The following is a 20,000-nucleotide window of genomic DNA, read 5'->3' on the forward strand; positions in this document are numbered from 1 at the left end:
ACACACACTCACACACACATGCATGAACACTCAAACTCACACTGACACACGCTCATGCACATACTCATACACACATTGCATTACCGTACCTTATATTTGGCAAACAGCGACTTACAATCGAGGACAGAACAATAGGTGCAACTGCTAAGTGGGGTTTAGTAGAAGGCCTTGTGCTTGATCTGAGCAGCCACCAGTAGCCAGTGCAATTCGATAAATACAGGAGTAACATATGGACCATCTGCAGTATTGCATAAGCAGGCACACACATGCACACACACACACACACACACACACACACACACACACACACACACACACACACACACACACACACACACACACACACACACACACACACACACACACACACACACACACACACACACACACACGTACACAAACAGCCAGTCTTTTCCCTCCAAATGCACCATGACATGTTAATAAGGCTTGAGCGTATGTTTGTGTGATTTCCTCCATGTGTTGTGTTTTTCCGCCTGTGTCTCTGCAGGGATCCCATCTGTGTGTAAGCAGGTGGTGAGTGTGGAGACCACCCGCGACATCCCCTGGGCCTCCTACACCTGCACGCTGGGCTTCCACGTCTTCGGTAAGGGCCGGCCACGGCCTCTGCTGGGAACACCGCACCAACAATGTCAACATTGCTCACTTGGCTGGGCAACGCACTACTACACCGGTGACCCGGGTTTGATTCCGGCCCGGGTCATTTGGCGATCTCTCTCCCCACTTGCTTCCTATCTCACTCTACTTTCCTATCATGACTAAAGGCAATAAAAGCACAAAAAAAAACATTAAAAAACGTTACACATTGTAACGGACTGCCTCTGTCTTCGGAGTGAGAGTGCAGTGTTACCATGTGCGCACTACATTTCCCATGTCACCGTGTACTTCACTAATTACGGGAGTGAGCTTATAAGAAGGCCACGTTTCATTTCAGAGGGAAACACACACGCACAGTCGCACACACACACACATTGTACACACCCACTCATAGAGACACAGATACGCGCTCACACACACACACACACACACACACACACACACACACACACACACACACACACACACACACACACACACACACACACACACACACACACACACACACACACACACACACACACACACACACACACACACACACAAACTCATAGAGACACAGATATGCGCTCACTCGCACCAACACGCACACAAACCGCTTGTCCTGTGCTGAGGTTATTTAATTAGGACTCAAAAGACAAATCATTATCCCTCTTAGGGCGAATCATTATCAACTAAGTAACAGTGGAGCAGCCTATATTACTGTATCAAATGTGTTTAATGCATCTGTTTTCTGCCGTACATATCATACTGTGATAACAATTAATACAGGCACAGAGGGAATGCTTTTATAAGAGTCAGACTCGTTGGTATGTGCAGTCACAACCCCAGTGAGGGTCACTCCATCACATGGATAATCAAGGATGTTCAAGGACAAATTGCTTGGATGAGAGGGCCAAAGAAAGTTGGTTATTTTCTCTTCCACCCACACCACTCCTATTCAATCTGCAATTCTCCCAGTCATTCATTTTACACACTTCACTGTCCGCTCAGTCAGGTCATTTGACACAGTATATCTAATACAGCCAATAAATCTGAGGTGGCCATTGGTCTCCATGGTGCTGTACGTTTGGTTGTGATGGAAAAATGGTAGTGCAATGGTAATGTTTTAAAATGATGAAAGCATTATTTCCACTTTGGATAAATGGTGAAAGCACAAAAGCATATCAAATATAATCTGCTCACATAATTTTTCAATCTGTAACTCTCCAATCCCTTGAGCAACATATCATATAAGTCTTCCTGGAAAATATGTTTGTGTATGTCCCATCTACTGTTTCTCCCTTCTGTTTCTTTTTATGAACCACGAATAAGTGCGTAATACCATTGGTTACTAATGAAGGTGTATGTAAACATACTTACACCAGTTAACTAACAGAAACTCTTCCTCTAACCTCAAGGTACAGTGTAAATACATAATACATTTGAACATTTCTTTCTTTCGTTCTTTCTTTCTTTCTTTCTTTCTTTCTTTCTTTCTTTCTTTCTTTTTTTCTTTCTTTCTTTCTTTCTTTCTCTCTCTCTCTCTCTCTCTCTCTCTCTCTCTCTCTCTCTCTCTCTCTCTCTCTCTCTCTCTCTCTCTCTCTCTCTCTCTCTCTGGCAGGTCTGTGGCCTGAGGGTTCGGATGGCACGGATATCAATGCGGTATGCAGGTCCCACGAGGGCAGGCTGCTGGTCACCGGGGACGACTTTGGCAAAGTTCACCTCTTCGCCTTCCCCTGCTCACAGTTCAGAGTGAGTAAATAATTATAAAGCAATAAAATCCTTGTAAATGGTGCATTCCTTTTACAGTACCTTGGCAACGCAAGGTTGTGGGTCAGATTGACCTCTCGTCCACCAAAACCGCAACAAAAGTGTTGCATTTGACAAAGTTGAGCTGAAAGTTGATTAAGGCTATACTAATATGCCGGTATTATTGACTAAGGCAACACTTGTGCAATTCACACGCATTGTTTTACACAATATTTGATTTGCAGCCTATGTTTTAGTCAACCAACCAACTTATGCTAGCCAGCCCCATGCTCTTATTACTGCAATGTACAATACATGCAGTACAATGGGGCTCGATTCTGGGCCTTCCCTCACCCTGGGCAGTGTTGCCAGATTGGGCTGGTTCCCGCCCAATTGGGCTGCTTAGGATAGCCGTGTGCGGGTAAAAATGGCATTTATCATTTACCCACTTTTTGCCATAGAAATCAATAGAATTGGGCGGGATTTTGTGCTTCTAGGCGGGTTTTGAACATTTTTTGGGCTGGAAATCCCTCATCTGGCAACTCTGCCTGGGGGGGCCCAGTGTTCTGTTGGAATAAAATACCAGTAACCTGCTAGTATAGTCCTAACCCAAACCCTAACGTACCTGCACTTTATTTTCTCACTCCTATTCATCGCTAGGCGCCGAGTCATGTCTACGGAGGGCACAGCAGCCATGTGACCAACGTCACCTTCCTCTTCGATGACAGTCACCTGGTGTCGACGGGCGGAAAGGACATGAGCATCATGCAGTGGCGTGTGGTGTAAATAAACGCATCGGAGCCTTCTGCCAAAGCAAGTAGCAACACGAGCAAGAACAAACCCAGGAGGACAACCGGAAGAAAGGGTTCATGGACTTTTCTAGAAGTTTCTTCAGCGCATGGGTCAATGTCAGTGGACAATGGGGTGGTGGGGGGATTTTTAAAAAAAAAGACTCTTTGCAGCCTCTGGTGGATGGTAAAGGTTACAGCAGGCATTGTCGATCCTTATGACGTTTTACCTGTTGTTTGGTTTCTATTGTTTTGGATTTCACAACTCAGGAAACCTTGTAGTTGAAGCAAAGCAAAAGTACGCACAGATCTCTGTGTGGTCGCTGCTTCTGGAACAAAGGCTTCAGATGCCCTGACACCACCCGGCCTTGAAACACACACACACACACGCATACACACAAGCGCGCGCGAGCACACACACACACACACACACACACACACACACACACACACACACACACACACACACACACACACACACACACACACACACACACACACACACACACACACACACACACACACACACACACACACGAGAAAAAAAACCTTCAATTTGGTGCATCCCAAGCAAAACTGCAAGGGTGGAACTGAAAAAAGTTACATAGCCTATTGTGAAAAATATTGCAGTACTGCCATGCCTTTCCACCTTTTCAACAAATGTTTTTTTCTGTTTTTAAAGTACTGCCTTTTTCATTCAGGAATTTGGTCAAATCAAACACCCTGAGAAGAGGGGTGAGAAAGCGGTTGTTTACGGAAAATAAAGCCAACACTACCACCCTCTGGCTTCTTTTGGTCTTGCACCTGAGCCTGCAAAATACTCCTCTGTCCCACACCCATTCTCTCTGCACATAATTATGTCTTCCCCTTTCTGCCTAAAAAACCTTTAATGTCCTTTAATGAGGCGTAAATCTATATTTGATTACAGTTCAAGCATGGACTTTTAAGTTGCCATCCACCAAATTTGATATATATCTCGCATCCACAAAAAATCTCTGCAGTCTCTCTGCACATGTATTTGTAATTGCCTGCACCTATTTAAAAACTGTACATTGACAGCACTGTCTTCTGATAGACGAATGCTCGAAATTTAGATTAATTCCACGGGATGATGTTTTTTTTTCTGTGTAAATAGTCATTTTTATTGTATACAAACTTTCACACCTAAAATTAACATTTTTTGACTATATGCTCTGGAACCTTGAGACTCTCCAAACCTTGAATAAATAATTAAATTGAATCATTTAAAGGCTACAAACTTGCCCTTGCACTAATGGGAGGTTTCAGTCTCTTCCAACAGTCATCAAACTGACACTAATCATAACAGCAACAATATTAATAAACAGTAATGCAAAATAAATCAATGTATCCCTACTGTAAGAAGCAACGTGATCTTTCCTGCCAAACACGATCAACATTTTAAAAGAAAAAACTGCAACTCACAAAGGCGTGTGACTCACATCACATGGGTAATCTTTTTCTGATGAGGTTGTCTGGTCTAATCTGTAAAAGCATGCATACTGTACATTTAGTGGCTTTCTCCATGACATCACTTTCTTCAGATTCATATTCACAAATCTATGATGCATATCATGCTGTTGTAAGGTTGTTTACTGTTAAAAGAGCTGAGAGGATTGATGCTTTCACAGCCTCAGAAATGACTATAGTGGGATGTGAATGCATTTTGGTATGAGAAAGCAGGGGGAAAATGCTGACTGTGAATTTGGTGAACCTAGACTATTTTCTGGGCGAGACGAGAGATGATATGGGACGATGCACTAGCCTAATAATGATCATTAACACAAGTCATTGTGTTTGATAATGAAAACAATAACATTAAAGTCATTGAACATACACTCCAAGCTTTGTTTGCTGCTATTTTTTTAATCAATCATTTGTTTTGGACTGGGAATAAAATATTGTATGCTGCATACTCTTGTGGCTTGATTCAGGTGATACAATAAATCAATAAATCAAATGTATTTATATATAGCATTACACATTATCTCACAGGCTAATTCAATGTGTCATTCAATGTGTTTGAGAAAGAGAATGAAAACAATGATGCATTGCCTATGCTGTCTATACTATCAAATGAGTAAGTTTTTTTTTTTTTTGAAAGTGTGGCGCATTAGGCATAACCTGGTTCTCACGCAGATGGATATTCATCCGTGCGAGCTCACGAAATGTAACGAAGATGCACGAAGCACTAAGGGTCTGCGCGAAAGCCAGGCTACATTAGGCAGGGCTATTTTTCCTTTCTGAAGTCTACCATCATTCAATACAACATAACAGATGGGCACCCGCCCATATACTGTCTACAGTAGGAGGCTTGGCTCGTGCGTAATGGTGTTTTGTCATCGCCAGTGGGCAGCACTGCGCCGGTCGCGTGCTGTAGTGTATTCATCATAAATCTCGCCTCCCTAACACAACTGGAGAAGAATATGGCAACTAAGAAACGAGAATTAGCCGCTATTTCGCACTGTTAACCAAGCCGTGGTCATGGTTTACGGAAAATGGAACTAAGGCGCGCCAGATGCGGTGACAAAGAGCGGAACATAAAAATCATTTAAACGGATCGAGAACATCCTGGGATCATTGCGCTGCCTCCTTTCAGAAGCCGTGTGGTCTTTCATTGCTTAAAAACGAACATCGAACACACCCGAAGGTGTGCTATTTGATGCAGTGTCTGAGTAAATAAGAGACATTAATGACAAGATAGTCCAACGGCAGGAAATAGCTTTTCGCCGATTTCCTTAATTCATTCATTCGCGGATCCGAAGACGAAATATGAGGTAGGCAAGGCCACTGCATTTGTTTACAATGACTCTGGCTCTTCATCAATTCATGGTTCGACCTATTATGCTTCCTTCGGGTTGATGGATACAGCTGGATACCATAGAATCAGGACAAATCACATTTGAACATAATACAAAGGAAGCGGATATTTATAATATGCTTATGAATTAATTATGCGGGCTGGTAGGTGAACGTAACGGTAATTATAATGTTACACCGGTCAAACCATCCCCATAGCCTACACAGGAATAGGATCAGGAGATAGTGCTCAATGCAGCTATAATTCGCAAGCAGCAAGGTAGCCAACGTCACCGTTCGTTTACTGTGAGGCTGATTCTTCAATATTTTCACGGAGCGGCCAGGGGTCGAGGAGGAAGGCGGGCGGGGGGATTGGGGAGGAGGAGGTGGGGTTGATTTGGGGTCCTCGGGGGGTTGTGTGTGCCATCATGTTGCCATGGGAACGTGACCACACTAATTGCCTTATGTGTGTGATGTGTAAATGGCACTGACTTGAATGTAGACACAAAAAAAGTGTTCAGTGAGGCACATCTCATCTTACAAGCGATGCTTAGCACCATGGAGCCTAGTATGGATAGTGTAGGTGTGTAGGTCCCTGCATTCTGCTGTCTCAGCGAAGAGAGCCTTTGGGCACTGCGCTGTGAAAGTGGGTGGGGTGACTACTATGTGATGTGTCTGAATCTATTCTTCAGGTACTGTAGGCCTCTGCCAGGTCTTGGCCTTATCTACAGCTTTAGTGGGACTAGCCTCATAATGTGCACCGTTCTGCCAGTTGAACTTTGTAGCCTACTAGTCAATGAAAAAACTAACATATATATATTTTTTGTTTTTTGCTTTTATTTGTATGAGAGGACAGTGAAGATATGGACAGGATGTGAGTGGGAGAGAGAGACGGGGAAGGGTCGGCAAAGGGTCGGAATCGAACCCAGGTCGCCGGGGCAGTGGCCAAGTGCCCCACCTCTAGGCCACGGCAGGGCTGTCAATGAAAAAAAACGTACGTTTGGTATTACACTACTAGGTGTGCTACGTTACACACAGCCTTTACTAATACATTACAACTTTGTCATTGCCATACTGGCAACAACTAATTTATAATAAGGGCCTTATCTGAACGCAATGAAGTATCACTCAAAAAATGACGAATCTTCACTTTACTGTAAATCTGTCATACACCTACCTGCCTGTTGTGCAAGAGAGTTTGGCAACCGTTTGGCATTTTTGTGTCACATGAAAAAGTCTTGATGTCATCTCATTGCATTGCAGTCCTGTGACCGCGTCTCACACGGAAACTAGTTTCTGGGTGGTGTCCATGCCGTTATGGTGAGGGAAGCTGACAGGGCGATAAAGGGGTCAGTTGTCCGGGCCCAGTGAGAAAGGGGGCCTCGTAATTGGGCCCCCATCACATTGTATCTATTGGGGTGGGGTGGGGGGGTCCTTTCAGATGAATTTGGCATTTTTGCCGTTTCGGATTTTTGTGTCACATGAAAAAGTATTGATGTCATCCCATTGCATTGCAGTCCTGTCACCGCGTCTCATACCGAAACCAGTCTCTGGGTGGGTCCCAGGCCGTTAAGGTCAGGAAAGCTGACAGGGCGATAAAGGGGTCAGTTCTCCGAGCCCGGTGAGAAAGGGGGCCCATAATTGGACCCTCATCACATTGTATATATGTATTGGGACGGGGGGTCCTTTCAGACGACTTTGTCCTGAGGCCGGCCAAAGCTGTCAGCGGCCCTGGTCATGATGCATGGTTGAGTAGTAGATAGTGCATCCTGAAGGATTCTGCTGAGTCCGCAGCACTTACTATGTTCCTGTTTATAATTAGCCTTCCCCTCCAGAAACCCTATCTCTCAAAGAGCAGACCAACAAACCTCTGTGTCGTCCTGCCGTCCTAATGCTCCTCCACAGACAGAAGACAAACAACATTTCTATCTTAACTTCTCGCGTGTTGAGTCTACGCTTGAGAAGGACATCCGAAAGATAAAGAAACGTGACCTCAAACAAACCAACCAACCACAAGCCACCCTGACTACCCCCCCCCAACCAACCTCTCTCTCTCTCTCTCTCTCTCTCCGTCTCTCTCTCTCTCTCTCTCTCTCTCTCTCTCTCTCTCTCTCTCTCTCTCGGCTTGTTGGTTGGTGATGGGTCGGTCAGTTTTTTATGCAGTTTCACCAATGGAATCCTCATACTCCCCATTGCCTGTTCCAATAGTGTTTTTACAAATGTGCGCTGCAGACACAGACACAGACACACACACATGCACGCACACGCACACGCACACACACACACACACACACACACACACACACACTGCAGATGGATTTGGCTTTGACTTTGGCTTTGAAGTGAACCGCCGGCCGTGAGACTGTATAGGGCCAACCAGGGGTGCTTGCTTTGCCAGACCAGACCCATTGCATTGCATTGCATACACTTCTCTTTCAGCCGGGGCCAAGAGGAAGTCTTAAATTGTGAGGCCAGGCAGGGCCTATGTCGAGTAGGTGACTGGAGAGAGAGAGAGAGAGAGCCATAGGAAACAGAGGAAGCCCTTCACTGGTGAATGATTTATTCAAGACACAGTGCAGTGCAGTTTCAGCTGAGCTTCCCTTCCATTCCCCTTCCCTTCACTTCAATGTGCTCTATTTATAGAGGAAAAGGGGTGCTGTGTGTGTGTGTGTGTGTGTGTGTGTGTGTGTGTGTGTGTGTGTGTGTGTGTGTGTGTGTGTGTGTGTGTGTGTGTGTGTGTGTGTGTGTGTGTGTGTGTGTGTGTGTGTGTGTGTGAGCGCGCGTAAATGTTTGTGTTCGTGTGTGTGTGTGTGTCCATGTCCGTTTGTGTGTGTGTGTGTGTGTGTGTGTGTGTGCACGCGTAAATGTGTGTGTGTGTGTGTGTGTGTGTGTGTGTGTGTGTGTGTGTGTGTGTGTGTGTGTGTCCATGTCCGTTTGTCTGTGTGTGTGTGTGCGTAAATGTTTGTGTGTGTTTGTGTGTTTGTGTGTGTGGCGAGGCATTAGTGGTCTACTCTGCTGTAAATGCTTCTTACTCTGGCCTGGCGGGCACAGTCACTCAGTCACACACACACACACACACACACACACACACACACACACACACACACACACACACACACACACACACACACACACACACACACAGTTGCAGAGTGCATGGTAATTTCTCAGGGGGTTCTTTGATGCAGAAGAACGTTATAGAGTGGCTATGCCTGCGTGATTCATCTATGCAGAGCCTCAGCCTGTGTGTGTGTGTGTGTGTGTGTGTGTGTGTGTGTGTGTGTGTGTGTGTGTGTGTGTGTGTGTGTGTGTGTGTGTGTGTGTGTGTGTGTGTGTGTGTGTGTGTGTGTGTGTGTGTGTGTGTGTGTGTGTGTGTGAGTGTATGTGTTTGTGTGTGTGCAGTCATTTTTGCTTGTGAATGTGTGCACACGTGCGTGCTGAAATCTCTCTGTATATATACAGTATACATATATGAATATGAGTGTGTATGTGGGTTTGTGTGTGTCTGCCCCATTTGTGTGTGTGTGTGTGTGTGTGTGTGTGTGTGTGTGTGTGTGTGTGTGTGTGTGTGTGTGTGTGTGTGTGTGTGTGTGTGTGTGTGTGTGTGTGTGTGTGTGTGTGTGTGTGTGTTTTCTCTCTTCTACCGGTCACAGGTGCAAGTCAGAGTCACAGTTGCAAATAGGGTACAAAAGGTCCCCTGAGATCTCAGAGAACACAGAGAAGCTGGGTGTCAAATTAACCTTAACATTGGCTTCCCGTTACCTTAACATTACCTTAACGTTAGCCTCCCGTTACCTTAACATTACCTTAACGTTAGCCTCCCGTTACCTTACCATTACCTTAACTTAAGCTTCCTGTTACCTTAACATTACCTTAACTTTATTTTCCCGTTACCTTCACGTTAGCTTCGTGTTAGCTGAATGTCATATGACGTTCTTAACCCTGATGTTCTTTTAGCAGGGATACAGGCTCCTGGTCCATTTAATCTGCACACTAGCTGGACTATTACAAGACCAGAACCACAAACCAGACCACAAACCAAAGCTCAACAAGCATGCCAAATGCCAATAAAATGTTTGTTTCACACTAACCTAGGTGATGGTAATCAAAGGGGCAGGAGAAGCTGTCTCCTTTTTTTGGTTGTTTTGGTTTTTGTAATGGGCTTTTTGCCTTTATTATTGTAGATAAGACTGTGGAAATCATGACAGAAAGAGAGTGCGAGAGAGAGGTTGGTTTAGGTAATGACCCAGCCTGGTCTCGGACTCGAGTCCCCATGGGCATGCAAGCCCATTCATGGTACGGCGCATCAGTGCGATTCGCCACTTCACCCGTGGACTGTTTTTTAACAGCCTGACTTCTTTTTTTGGAGCCTTAAGTTACACAAATGAATTTCAGTTGCTTTCAATTCCGCAATTCATTTGGTGAATGTGAATGAAACCTGCCGAGAAAAATCTCCCTAAATTAGAGTAATTCCACTTTTAATTTTGGTTATCAGTTTTTTACACATGGCAAAAGCAATGGCTCATGAAACATCCCCTTACCTACTAAAAGCAATGGGCCCCAAAAGTATAACATTTCCAATGTGCCGGGTGTGGTGGCTCAGATTAAACAGTCAAGTGTTTGTGGTGACGAATCTCTCATCATCACGGGCGATTAACCTGTCAGTGTGGTTGCCAAATGCATCTTTACTCTACCTCCTGCCTGTCTCTCTCGCGCGCCCAGAGCTTCCTGCTGACAGCTCATTTGAATGTCCGCTGATTAGCTGATGGTTGATGGCAGATAGCGAGTATGCTAGGCTAGCCTCCTTCTGCACTGCCTGAAGGGTTGCCAGATTGGGGCTGTTTAGGATGAGCATCTGCAGGTTAAAAATGTTTCGGGTGGGTTTTTCTGTACATTAATGGCCAAAGAAATCTGTAGATTTTTTTTGTTCAAATTGGGCACGATTTAGTGTCTCAAGGTGCATTTTGTGCTTTTATTTTGGAGGAAAATCATTAAGTATATCTGGCAACCCTGCCTGCTTGACTTCTTCACCTCCGTCCCCACCTTCCACCTCAACCCCCACCCCCGTTTTGCCTACTGGGGACTGACTGACCGCTGACATGACAAGAGAGGGGTGTGCTGATTGGCTGATTGAAGCGAGTGGGGGCGGCACACACTTATGTTTTTAACTGGCCTTTCCTGTCGCAAAGCAGCTTATGGGTCTATGTTTACATCAGCCCCTTAAAGCGAGTTGGGGTGGGGTGGGGTGGGGTGGGGAGATGTGGGCGGTTGGTGATGGTGGTGGAAGTGCGTGCATGTGCTTGCGTGTGTGTGTGTGCGACGTGCGTGTGCGTGTGTGTGAGAAAGAGAGGTGGGATTTATTGTCACAGATCCAGTCAGCTTGACACCTTCCTCAAGCCAGCAGCATGATACTGCAGTCAGCTTTTGGTACTTTTGGTTGCGTGTGCCAGTGTGTGGGTGTGCAGCTTGTGTGTGTTGTCTGCATGTCAAAGCCATGCGGTTACCAGGACACCAGAGCTTCCATTAACAGCCCTTGTGTTTAAGATGCTGCTTGCTTGCGTTCAGATTGGATGCTGATTATGTGCCAAAACCATTATCAAGACTGGGTGTTGTAACCCTCGTGTTTACAGACAGGGACTTGTGTTTTAAGATAGCAAATGCTTGTGTGTCAATGTCATGTCATTATCATGCAAGCACATTTAACCCGTTAAAACACGGCGTTATAAATTTGCTGTTACCAGAATGGCAACGATTGAGTCATAGTGCATCATGAAAGGCCCTCTGTTATGTCATAGAGTAATACTATGGTAATTAACCTTTTAATGACTATTACAGCGTGCCACTGGTGGTACGGTGTGCTTTATGGGGCTACATTATCAATTGAAGGCAGACTAGGTAACTTTTTCAATTCATTCATCACATTAATCTAGTTTTCAATTAATTAATCGCACTCACATCCCGATTGAGTGGAGATTTAGAGACCGCCTCTTGACCACTCCCTCAATTTGTGGGCTTGAAAACCACGCTTGCAGAATCTGGACTAGCGACGATAGGTGCTTGCATGTTATCACATAGGCAAATTTAAATAATCAATTATCAGTCTGGGTGTTTACAATGAGGGGGCTTGTGTTTGTAGATGCAGTAGCAAAGGTGCTGCTTGCGTGTCAAAGTCGTGTCATTACCGTGTAGGCAGGCAAGCGGGCGGGCGGGCTGGCAGGCTGTTGTGGCTGTCTCAAGGTTTTAAAGGGGAGCTAGCTCATCAGAGTGCGCCTTGAGGTCACTGAGACATATGTTCCACCAAAGCAGCGTGCCTTGATAATCCTGCCATGTATTCAATGGATGCAGGGGGATCTTAAGCCACTCTATATGCTCTGTTTTCCCCCCTACAAGCTGTTCGCTGTTATGTGCGAGTGCGAGAGAGAGAGAGAGAGAGAGAGAGAGAGAGAGAGAGAGAGAGAGAGAGAGAGAGAGAGAAAGAAGAAGAAAAAGAGGAAAAAAGCATTGAACTCTAGCCCTTTTTTCTATACAGGTTTCTGTGTGCATGCACTCATGCATATTTGAGCAATGTGTGCACTTATGGGCATATATAGGCACGTGTATAATATGAACAACAAAGAATCATGTGCTTGGCCCCCTCTGTGTGAGTGTGTGGGTGGGTAGGTGTGAGTGTGTGTGTGTGTGTGTGTGTCCGTGTGTAAGCACTTCTTGTGAGGGCTACTCCTCCAAGGCAAAAGAGACCGCCCCTCCAATCCTTTTTCAGTGGATAAGAATGGGATGTGAGTGGAGTAAGGTGACTGGTCCAGATCTGTCACATGCTCTCTGCTCTATCCGTCTCCCTCTCTCTCTCCCTCTCTCCCTCTCTCTCTCTCTCTCTCTCTCTCTCTCTCTCTCTCCCTTGAATTATCCTTCCCTTCTGTCTTTACTCCTGCTCACTCGTTCGTCTGTGTTCTTTTCTTAGCAAGCTGTCAGAAGGAGAAGAAGGGTTTTATTCCCCCTCTCCTTTCCCTTTCCTCTCATGTCAGTCCGAGACAGTGCTTGTAGGATGTGAGCCGCGTTTTGTTCTCAGTCTCGCCTTGAGTACGTTCTCCTTTTTTTGTTTTGATATTGAGGCGCTGGGAGACAGAGGGGGAGAGAGAGAGAGACGCGCACATGAGGATGTAACGGGAGAGATGTGAAAACATGCCTGGCCTGCGCTGAAGTCTCCACCACTCTTCTCGTCAAGAGTTTTTACTCCACTTCTTTTTTTCCGGCCACGGCTGCTCCAGGATCTGCTTTCTTTTTCCTCCTCTGAGTCCCTCTATCTATCTCTCCCTGTCTCTCTCTCTCTCTCTCTCTTTGGCTCCCTCGTTTGTCTTGCACGGAGGAGGGGAGAGAGCCCCCGAGAGTTGCCAACCATGTATTCGCTGGACGACTACGGGTAAGGAACTGAACTGGTGCTTTTGCATACCGTGGTTTGTTTTTGTTGAAGGCTCTGTGCTCTCTTCTAAGTCTCCGCTAGCTAACGCATTGTTTCAGTGGTGCCTTCAGGGAGCTACCGCCGGTGGTGAAAGTATGCGCGCACAGCACAGCCCTTGCTACTTTTAGTGCCGTGCCGGAGTGGAGAGGAAGTCACAGGGCTCTCCCTCCCTTCCTCCCTCTCCTGCTCTCTCTCCTGCTCTCTCCTGACTTTCGCTCCCTGGCTTTCTCTCTCCCCGGCGTTCTCTCTCTTTCTCCCACTACATGTTGTTCTTGGTGCTTGCTCACTTATTGGAGCTCATGCTCTTTTTGGCATATGTGCAAACACAGTCTCTCTCTCGCTCTCTATCTCTCTCCCTATCTCTCCCTTCTCTCTCTTGCTCTCTATCTCTTTCCCCGCCTCTCTCTATCTGCTGTATCTATCTCTGTATCTCTTGCTATGCTGTACCATCCTTACTAAATCTTATAACTGTGTCTGTAATTTTTAGAGTTCTCTCTGTCTCTGCTTCTCTCTCACTGAATCTGCTCCCCTCCTCACTCAGTCTCTCTCCTTGTCTTGCCCCATGGTATACCTACAATTTTACAGAATATTTTCACTGATGCTATCTTGGTGTCTCTGGTTTGGTACAGATGTGCTCTCTCTCTCTCTGTGTCTATCTGTCTGGCTGTTTCTCTCTGTGTGTGTCTCTCTGTCTCTATCTCTATCTCTGTCTCTGTCTCTGTCTATCTCTGTCTATCTCTCTCTCTCTCTCTCTCTCTCTCTCTCTCTCTCTCTCTCTCTCTCTCTCTCTCTCTCTCTCTCTCTCTCTCTCTCTCTCTCTTTCTCTCCCCCTCTCTCTCTCTCACTATGTAGCATATTCATCTTTCTATCTCTGTCTCTTGTTGCCCTCATTTTCCTTGCCCCATGCTTTACCATCCTACTAAATATTTTAACTTCACTCTGTTATTGTTTTCCAAGTTGTGGGATCTATGGCTCTCACTCAGAGCCTCTCTCTTGGTTTTCTTCCTCCCTCTCTCTCTCTCTCTCTCTCTCTCTCTCTCTCTCTCTCTCTCTCTCTCTCTCTCTCTCTCTCTCTCTCTCTCTCTCTCTCTCTCTCTCTCTCTCTTCTCTGTTGCCCTCTCCTTCTGTGTTTGTCTCTCTATCTCTTCTCCGAGAGCAGCCTTAGTAGACCATGCTTGAGGAGTTGAGTTGTGTGTTTTCAGCAGCCAGCTGTTCTCTCTGAGGAGTGAGCCAGATCATCTGTTCTCATGTGCCGGTCCCGTAACAAGGCTTCAGACAAAACCCTTGACACTCCGCTGCGCCAAAAGTTTGAAAGTGGAAACACTTTTTTAAACTTTTACTTCTACAGAGGTGTTGGCACTTGGGTGTGGAGGAAACAGGAGTCAAGAGTCGAACCTTTTAAAAAGCATTTACTAATGTTTTCGTTAGGACTGAATGGCGCATTGTGCTGCGTCGGCTATGACGAGGCTCCGGCGGCTTTGGCAGTGCGGCAGTTTCTTGGCTTTTGGCAAGAGCAAAGTGGAAAAAATCGGTTGTCATTGAAGCAATTGAGGATGTGGAGGAAGGAGTGGGAGACGGAACAGAGAAGAGTGGGAAACAGACAGGATGAGAGAGAGAGAGAACCGAGGAGAAAGAGAAACACAGAAAGGAGAAAGGAGATAGAAAAGAAAGAAGGAGGGAAGAAAAAGGCAAAAGAGACAGGAGGGAGACGTGAGGGAGAGGTGATGACAAGGTGATGAAACAGTTCACAGATCTTTCCAGAAAGACATTTCCGAAAAAGGCAATCAAATAGGGGTTCTTCACGTCTGGCCAGAGGCCGTGTCTTATCCTCAGCTTGATCGCTCCGGTGGGTTCAACCCCTACAGCTTTTGGTCCGTCCCTGTGCCAGGGAAGTCATGCTTAAAGTCATGCTTACTGTATATGGGATGGATGATATTTTATTCATTTCAAATATAATTGCGCTAGCCACCACTGCTGTCTATAGCTGTAAGTGACCCTTCGGAGAAAAGAAACAATGTAGATGTTTGGCAGTATCGTTCCAGTAGGCTTCGGCCCCTGTTGCTGTAGCCCCCTGTGCCAGTGGAGTCTTAGAGTAGAGATATGAATTAACCAGTATACCTGGACAATATAGATTAGAGTCATTGCTATCAGCCAATACAGGCCCCTAATGTTACATTTTTCTTGACTGTCAGAACCAAGGATGGTAAGAGTTGTGTCTTTTGTCCAGTTTGATTGCTTGGGTGGTCTCGGTCCATGCAGCTTCATGTCCCGGTGACTGGACAGTCGTGTTTAGAGATATATGTATATTCAGCTGATATATCTGGCAACATGTTCATATTTTGAGGACATTGGCATCAGACTATATATTACACTGATTTGTAAAGCTACACAGTCAAGAGCACAGGGTGGGGCAGAGCAGGTTGTCCTGTACCCAAGTTGACTACAATCATGGCAAAAGTCGACAAGATATATCTGGGCAATACCGTAATTTTGGAATGCATTATGTCAGCAGATATATGACTAAATACATCATATTGAAATGTATGGTAAAGTATCATTAAATACATGTATATTTTAAATTCAAGTAACTAAACTGCTGGGGTTATAGTACATAGTGTAGAAGCTACGATGTCTTGTCCCCAGGCCAGGTCGAGGGCTCCTGTTGGTGCCTAGCCCCTGCAGCTGTGGGCTGGGCCCCTGTGGTAGAGGAGTAGGCCCGTAAGGCCAGTTGTGGTACAGGAGGTGACCAGGCCAATTTGGGTACATTTGGCTCCTCCTCTGGAGCTTGGTTCACCGCCAGAAATACTGCTTGGCTACGGCACTTTGACAAGCCTTACCGCTGACCGGAGGGTGTGGGCACCGATCCGCTGACTCTATAATGACAGTGTACTGTATGTCTGTGTGTGTGTGTGTGTGTGTGTGTGTGTGTGGTGTGTGGTGTGTGTGTGTGTGTGCGCGCGCACACATGTGTGTGTGTGTGTGCGTGCGTGTGTACATGTGTTTCTCAAAGGTCTTTGGGTAATGTGTAATTTGTCCTTCTCCTTTCAGTAGTAATGTTGGGAGAGTTGTATTTCCCCTTGCTCTGCAGCTGGCTGTGTGTGTGTGTGTGTGTGTGTGTGTGTGTGTGTGTGTGTGTGTGTGTGTGTGTGTGTGTGTGTGTGTGTGTGTGTGTGTGTGTGTGTGTGTGTGTGTGTGTGTGTGTGTGTGTGTGTGTGTGTGATGTAGTGCAAGTGAGACAGAAATGGCAGTGCTGCTGGGAATCGTGGTGAAGCCGCTCCCCGTCATTTTTTTGGGTTCAGTGTTTTTATCCCAGGTGGTACAGCAGGAAATAAGGCTAGTTTCATAACAGCAGCAGCCATTTGGTGGAGCTACATGGAGAGGATCCACCTATTCATACCATATATGAAAAGCCAGAATCATGGTTGGATTAATAATCAGGATGAGGCCCACAATGAAAACATAGACATTTATGGTGGTAGTAAATATTCATGAATAAGACATTTGAAAAGATATTTGTGAACGGGCCGCAAAATTCTGGAAATAAACTACTTTAAAAAATTCTCCTTCGTTTGTTCGTCAATTTTAAAGCTGATTGCATCACCACAGCCTAGCCAATATGCTGCTGAGCAGACGCCATGGTTCCTCCTGTGCTGAGAAAGGGAAAGTGCTTGTCACCTTTGCTCCCTCCAATCCCCTCATGCAGCTCATCCTAGGAAGGTGAGCTAATTAGACAAATCGTGCATGTTGTGCTGAGATCACAGCAAGAGCAAGGAACGCAAGGTTGGACTTTCACTGCCTTCTGCTGCGTTTCTCCATCTCTGCTACATCCGTATATTACACTGTAGTAGTGTTTTTTACTGTGTGGTACAGAGCAGTTGATAGATGTGATTGCATCAACAAAGAAAATACATGGGTAGATGCATGACAAATAAAAGGTTTTTTTTATATTAACACATTGAGTACCGACGACGTAATAATGCGTTTTTCACGCCCATGCGTTGTATACCAAAACGTAAAAATGCGTTTTTGCATTTAAATATCATATTTTGAATCTACACCCTTCAATGGACAATATATGTGATTTTGGTAGCTCTGTGATGGACATAAATGACAACATTTGCAGTCCAAAGTTGTTTGATTGTTATGATGTTTGAGTGTTATGATTTGGATATTTTAATTTAACTTACCAAGATGTCTGGATGCCAACCCATGTCGCCTATGGCGCTGCCTGCATTGATTTCCCTAGTACGGTCACCGTAGCATGTGTTGTCTCTGACTTCACGCAATAGGTAAACACCATTGTATAGTGCCTGGAGTATCTTGAACTTTCTGGACTTGCTAGACCTTTACCAGATCCTTGGATCCAAATGGCACCCGATATGTGATTGCAGTAATGCGCTCCGATTTGGACGTTTGATCGCCAAAAAGATAAGTTTCTGTGTCTTCCTGTATGTGAGAAGCCAGAAGCTAGCATGGCTACATATCATGATTCCCTGATTGTCGCTCCCAACGCAGGACGCTCCCCTGTCGGCTCGCTCCCACTAGCCAGACTATCGATCCGGGTGGGACTACACGTCCGGGAGTGATAGAAACACCTGGGACTACACGTCCGGGAGCGATCTCAGTTGGGAGTGTCCATCTGCCACCGCATATGATTCGGATCGGATGGGCTAGGCTACATCTAAGCATCATATCATTTGGATTTGTTGTCAATGTTGGGCTATTATTTCGGGAGTCATCGGGAGCTATTTTAGCAAATGTCTCACCCTCTGCATGTGTGCAAAGAGTTTGTGTTCAGTCCACGTGAAAAACGGGGATTTCAAAGGGCATCGATTGCTGGTGTCGTAGTGTGACAGAGCAGGAGGTGTGCTGCCGTATTCGTGAATCGTGCTATGTTGTTGTTTCCCTAGTAGCCCACGATCGGTAGCGTGTATTGTGTCTGACTTCACGCAATAGGTAAACACAGAGACCATTGTATATCGTGCCAGGAGTATCTTGAACTTTCTGGGCTTGCTACCTAGACCTTTACCAGCTCCTTGGATCAAAATGGCACCCGAATTGTAATTGGAATTAATGCGCTCCGATTTAGAAGTTTGATCGCCAACCAGATAAGTTTATTTGATTATTCACCCCTATGTTGAACTGTCTTCCTGTATGTGAAAAGCCAGAAGCTAGCATAGATGGCTACATATGGATCGGATGGGCTACATCTAAGCATCATATCATTGGGATTTGTTGTCAATGTTGGGCTATTATTTCGGGAGTCATCGGGAACTATTTTAGCAAATGTCCGACCTTCTGCATGTGTGCAAAGAGCTTGTGTTCAGTCTGTGTGAAAAACGTGGATTTCGAAGGGCATTGATTGCCGGTGTCGTAGTGGTTTAGAGCAGGAGGCGTGTCTTGACGTGCAGGAAGATGTGTGTCAGAGCTAACCTTGCACCAAATTGTGATTAAAACCAACTCATCCCCTTTCAAACTCGTCACATTCTGAAGAAGCGCACCCTTCACAAAAACCTCAATATCTCCGATTGTAGCTGAATTCCATGGATACCCACTTCGGTTTACCGTGGGTTTACTCGGCAATAAAAGCTCGTAGAGACACACAGTTTTCACCTACTAAGAGGGCAGCGTCTCCACTTTCAAACGAGTCATAACATATTTCAGTGGCCCTATCACATAATAAGCTGTGAGTCTACAAAAAAACGTAAAAAAGGGCTTAGAACGCTGGTATTCTACGACATAATTCCGTGAGCACCGCCGGTATTCAATGTGTTAAGACAACCCTTATTATACAATTTTCTGTTATCAGAATGCCAATGACCAAGTTATTAGTAACGATTCTGTGTAACGTGGCAGTAGTCTCGTTACAATGGTACAGAAGGAAAGTCCATTCACTGACAAGTAAAGCGTTCCACTGGGGGATCAGTGTGTATTGTGAGGCTACACAGAATAGCCAAGCAGTTCCTCGTTCTTACTGACCTTATGAACTTCACTTGAATCGTCTTTGAGGGCGTTTCTTACTGTCAATCTCTATTTTTGATCCCTTTTCTTCTTCTGTCTGTCTTCCAACCTCTGTACACACAGTACCATGCTGCCTTACCAGATGGTCTTGTCATTTTCTCTTCCTCTAACTCGGCCTCTACCCATTCATTCATCCTTTGCCGACTTTATTTATTTATTTCTGCCTGTCTGTACATCTGAGAACCACCTCCTTCTCTCCGTCCTCCCCTCCTCATATCTTTATAGGATCACCAAATGTTTATTTGCCCAAAATTTGCATAAAATTAGGTCTCTCTCTCTCTCTCTCTCTCTCTCTCTCTCTCTCTCTCTCTCTCTCTCTCTCTCTCTCTCTCTCTCTCTCTCTCTCTCTCTCTGCCATCCTGATTCTCCCCAGCTAACCTTGTTTGACCAGCTGTGGCTCGGCTTCAGATAAACTGTGAGATGATGATTGGAGTGCCCTTCCCCACTACCTCTCTCAGTCTCTCACCCCAGCAAAACCACTGCAATCTCTCTCTCTCTCTCTCTCTCTCTCTCTCTCTCTCTCTCTCTCTCTCTCTCTCTCTCTCTCTCTCTCTCTCTCTCTCTCTCTCTCT

At 45.5% G+C, this 20,000-nt stretch overlaps 2 protein-coding genes across 5 annotated transcripts in view; both read left to right on the plus strand.

Annotated features, from left to right (window-relative positions):
- The window catches only part of eml1 (EMAP like 1), a 107,223-nt gene extending 102,165 nt beyond the window's left edge, over nucleotides 1-5,058 (plus strand). For 2 of the 3 annotated variants that reach the window (XM_063184456.1, XM_063184457.1), the window contains 3 exons: nucleotides 509-604; nucleotides 2,219-2,349; nucleotides 3,007-5,058. In XM_063184456.1, the coding sequence (XP_063040526.1) occupies nucleotides 509-604; nucleotides 2,219-2,349; nucleotides 3,007-3,132 (353 nt within the window). In that variant the 3' untranslated portion in view covers nucleotides 3,133-5,058. The remainder of the gene's footprint in view (nucleotides 1-508; nucleotides 605-2,218; nucleotides 2,350-3,006) is intronic. The other variant, XM_063184458.1, reaches the window with a different exon arrangement.
- A 527-nt stretch (nucleotides 5,059-5,585) lies between these two features.
- evla (Enah/Vasp-like a) overlaps nucleotides 5,586-20,000 on the plus strand; it is a 72,257-nt gene continuing 57,842 nt past the window's right edge. The window contains exon 1 of one of the 2 annotated variants that reach the window (XM_063184463.1): nucleotides 5,586-5,929. In XM_063184463.1, coding sequence (XP_063040533.1) covers nucleotides 5,925-5,929 — 5 coding nt within the window. In that variant the 5' untranslated portion in view covers nucleotides 5,586-5,924. Of the gene's footprint in view, nucleotides 5,930-12,695; nucleotides 13,369-20,000 lie in introns of those variants that run through there. The other variant, XM_063184460.1, reaches the window with a different exon arrangement.

This window comes from Engraulis encrasicolus, chromosome 19, assembly GCF_034702125.1.
Source record: "Engraulis encrasicolus isolate BLACKSEA-1 chromosome 19, IST_EnEncr_1.0, whole genome shotgun sequence".
NCBI classification, from domain to species: Eukaryota; Metazoa; Chordata; class Actinopteri; order Clupeiformes; family Engraulidae; genus Engraulis; species Engraulis encrasicolus.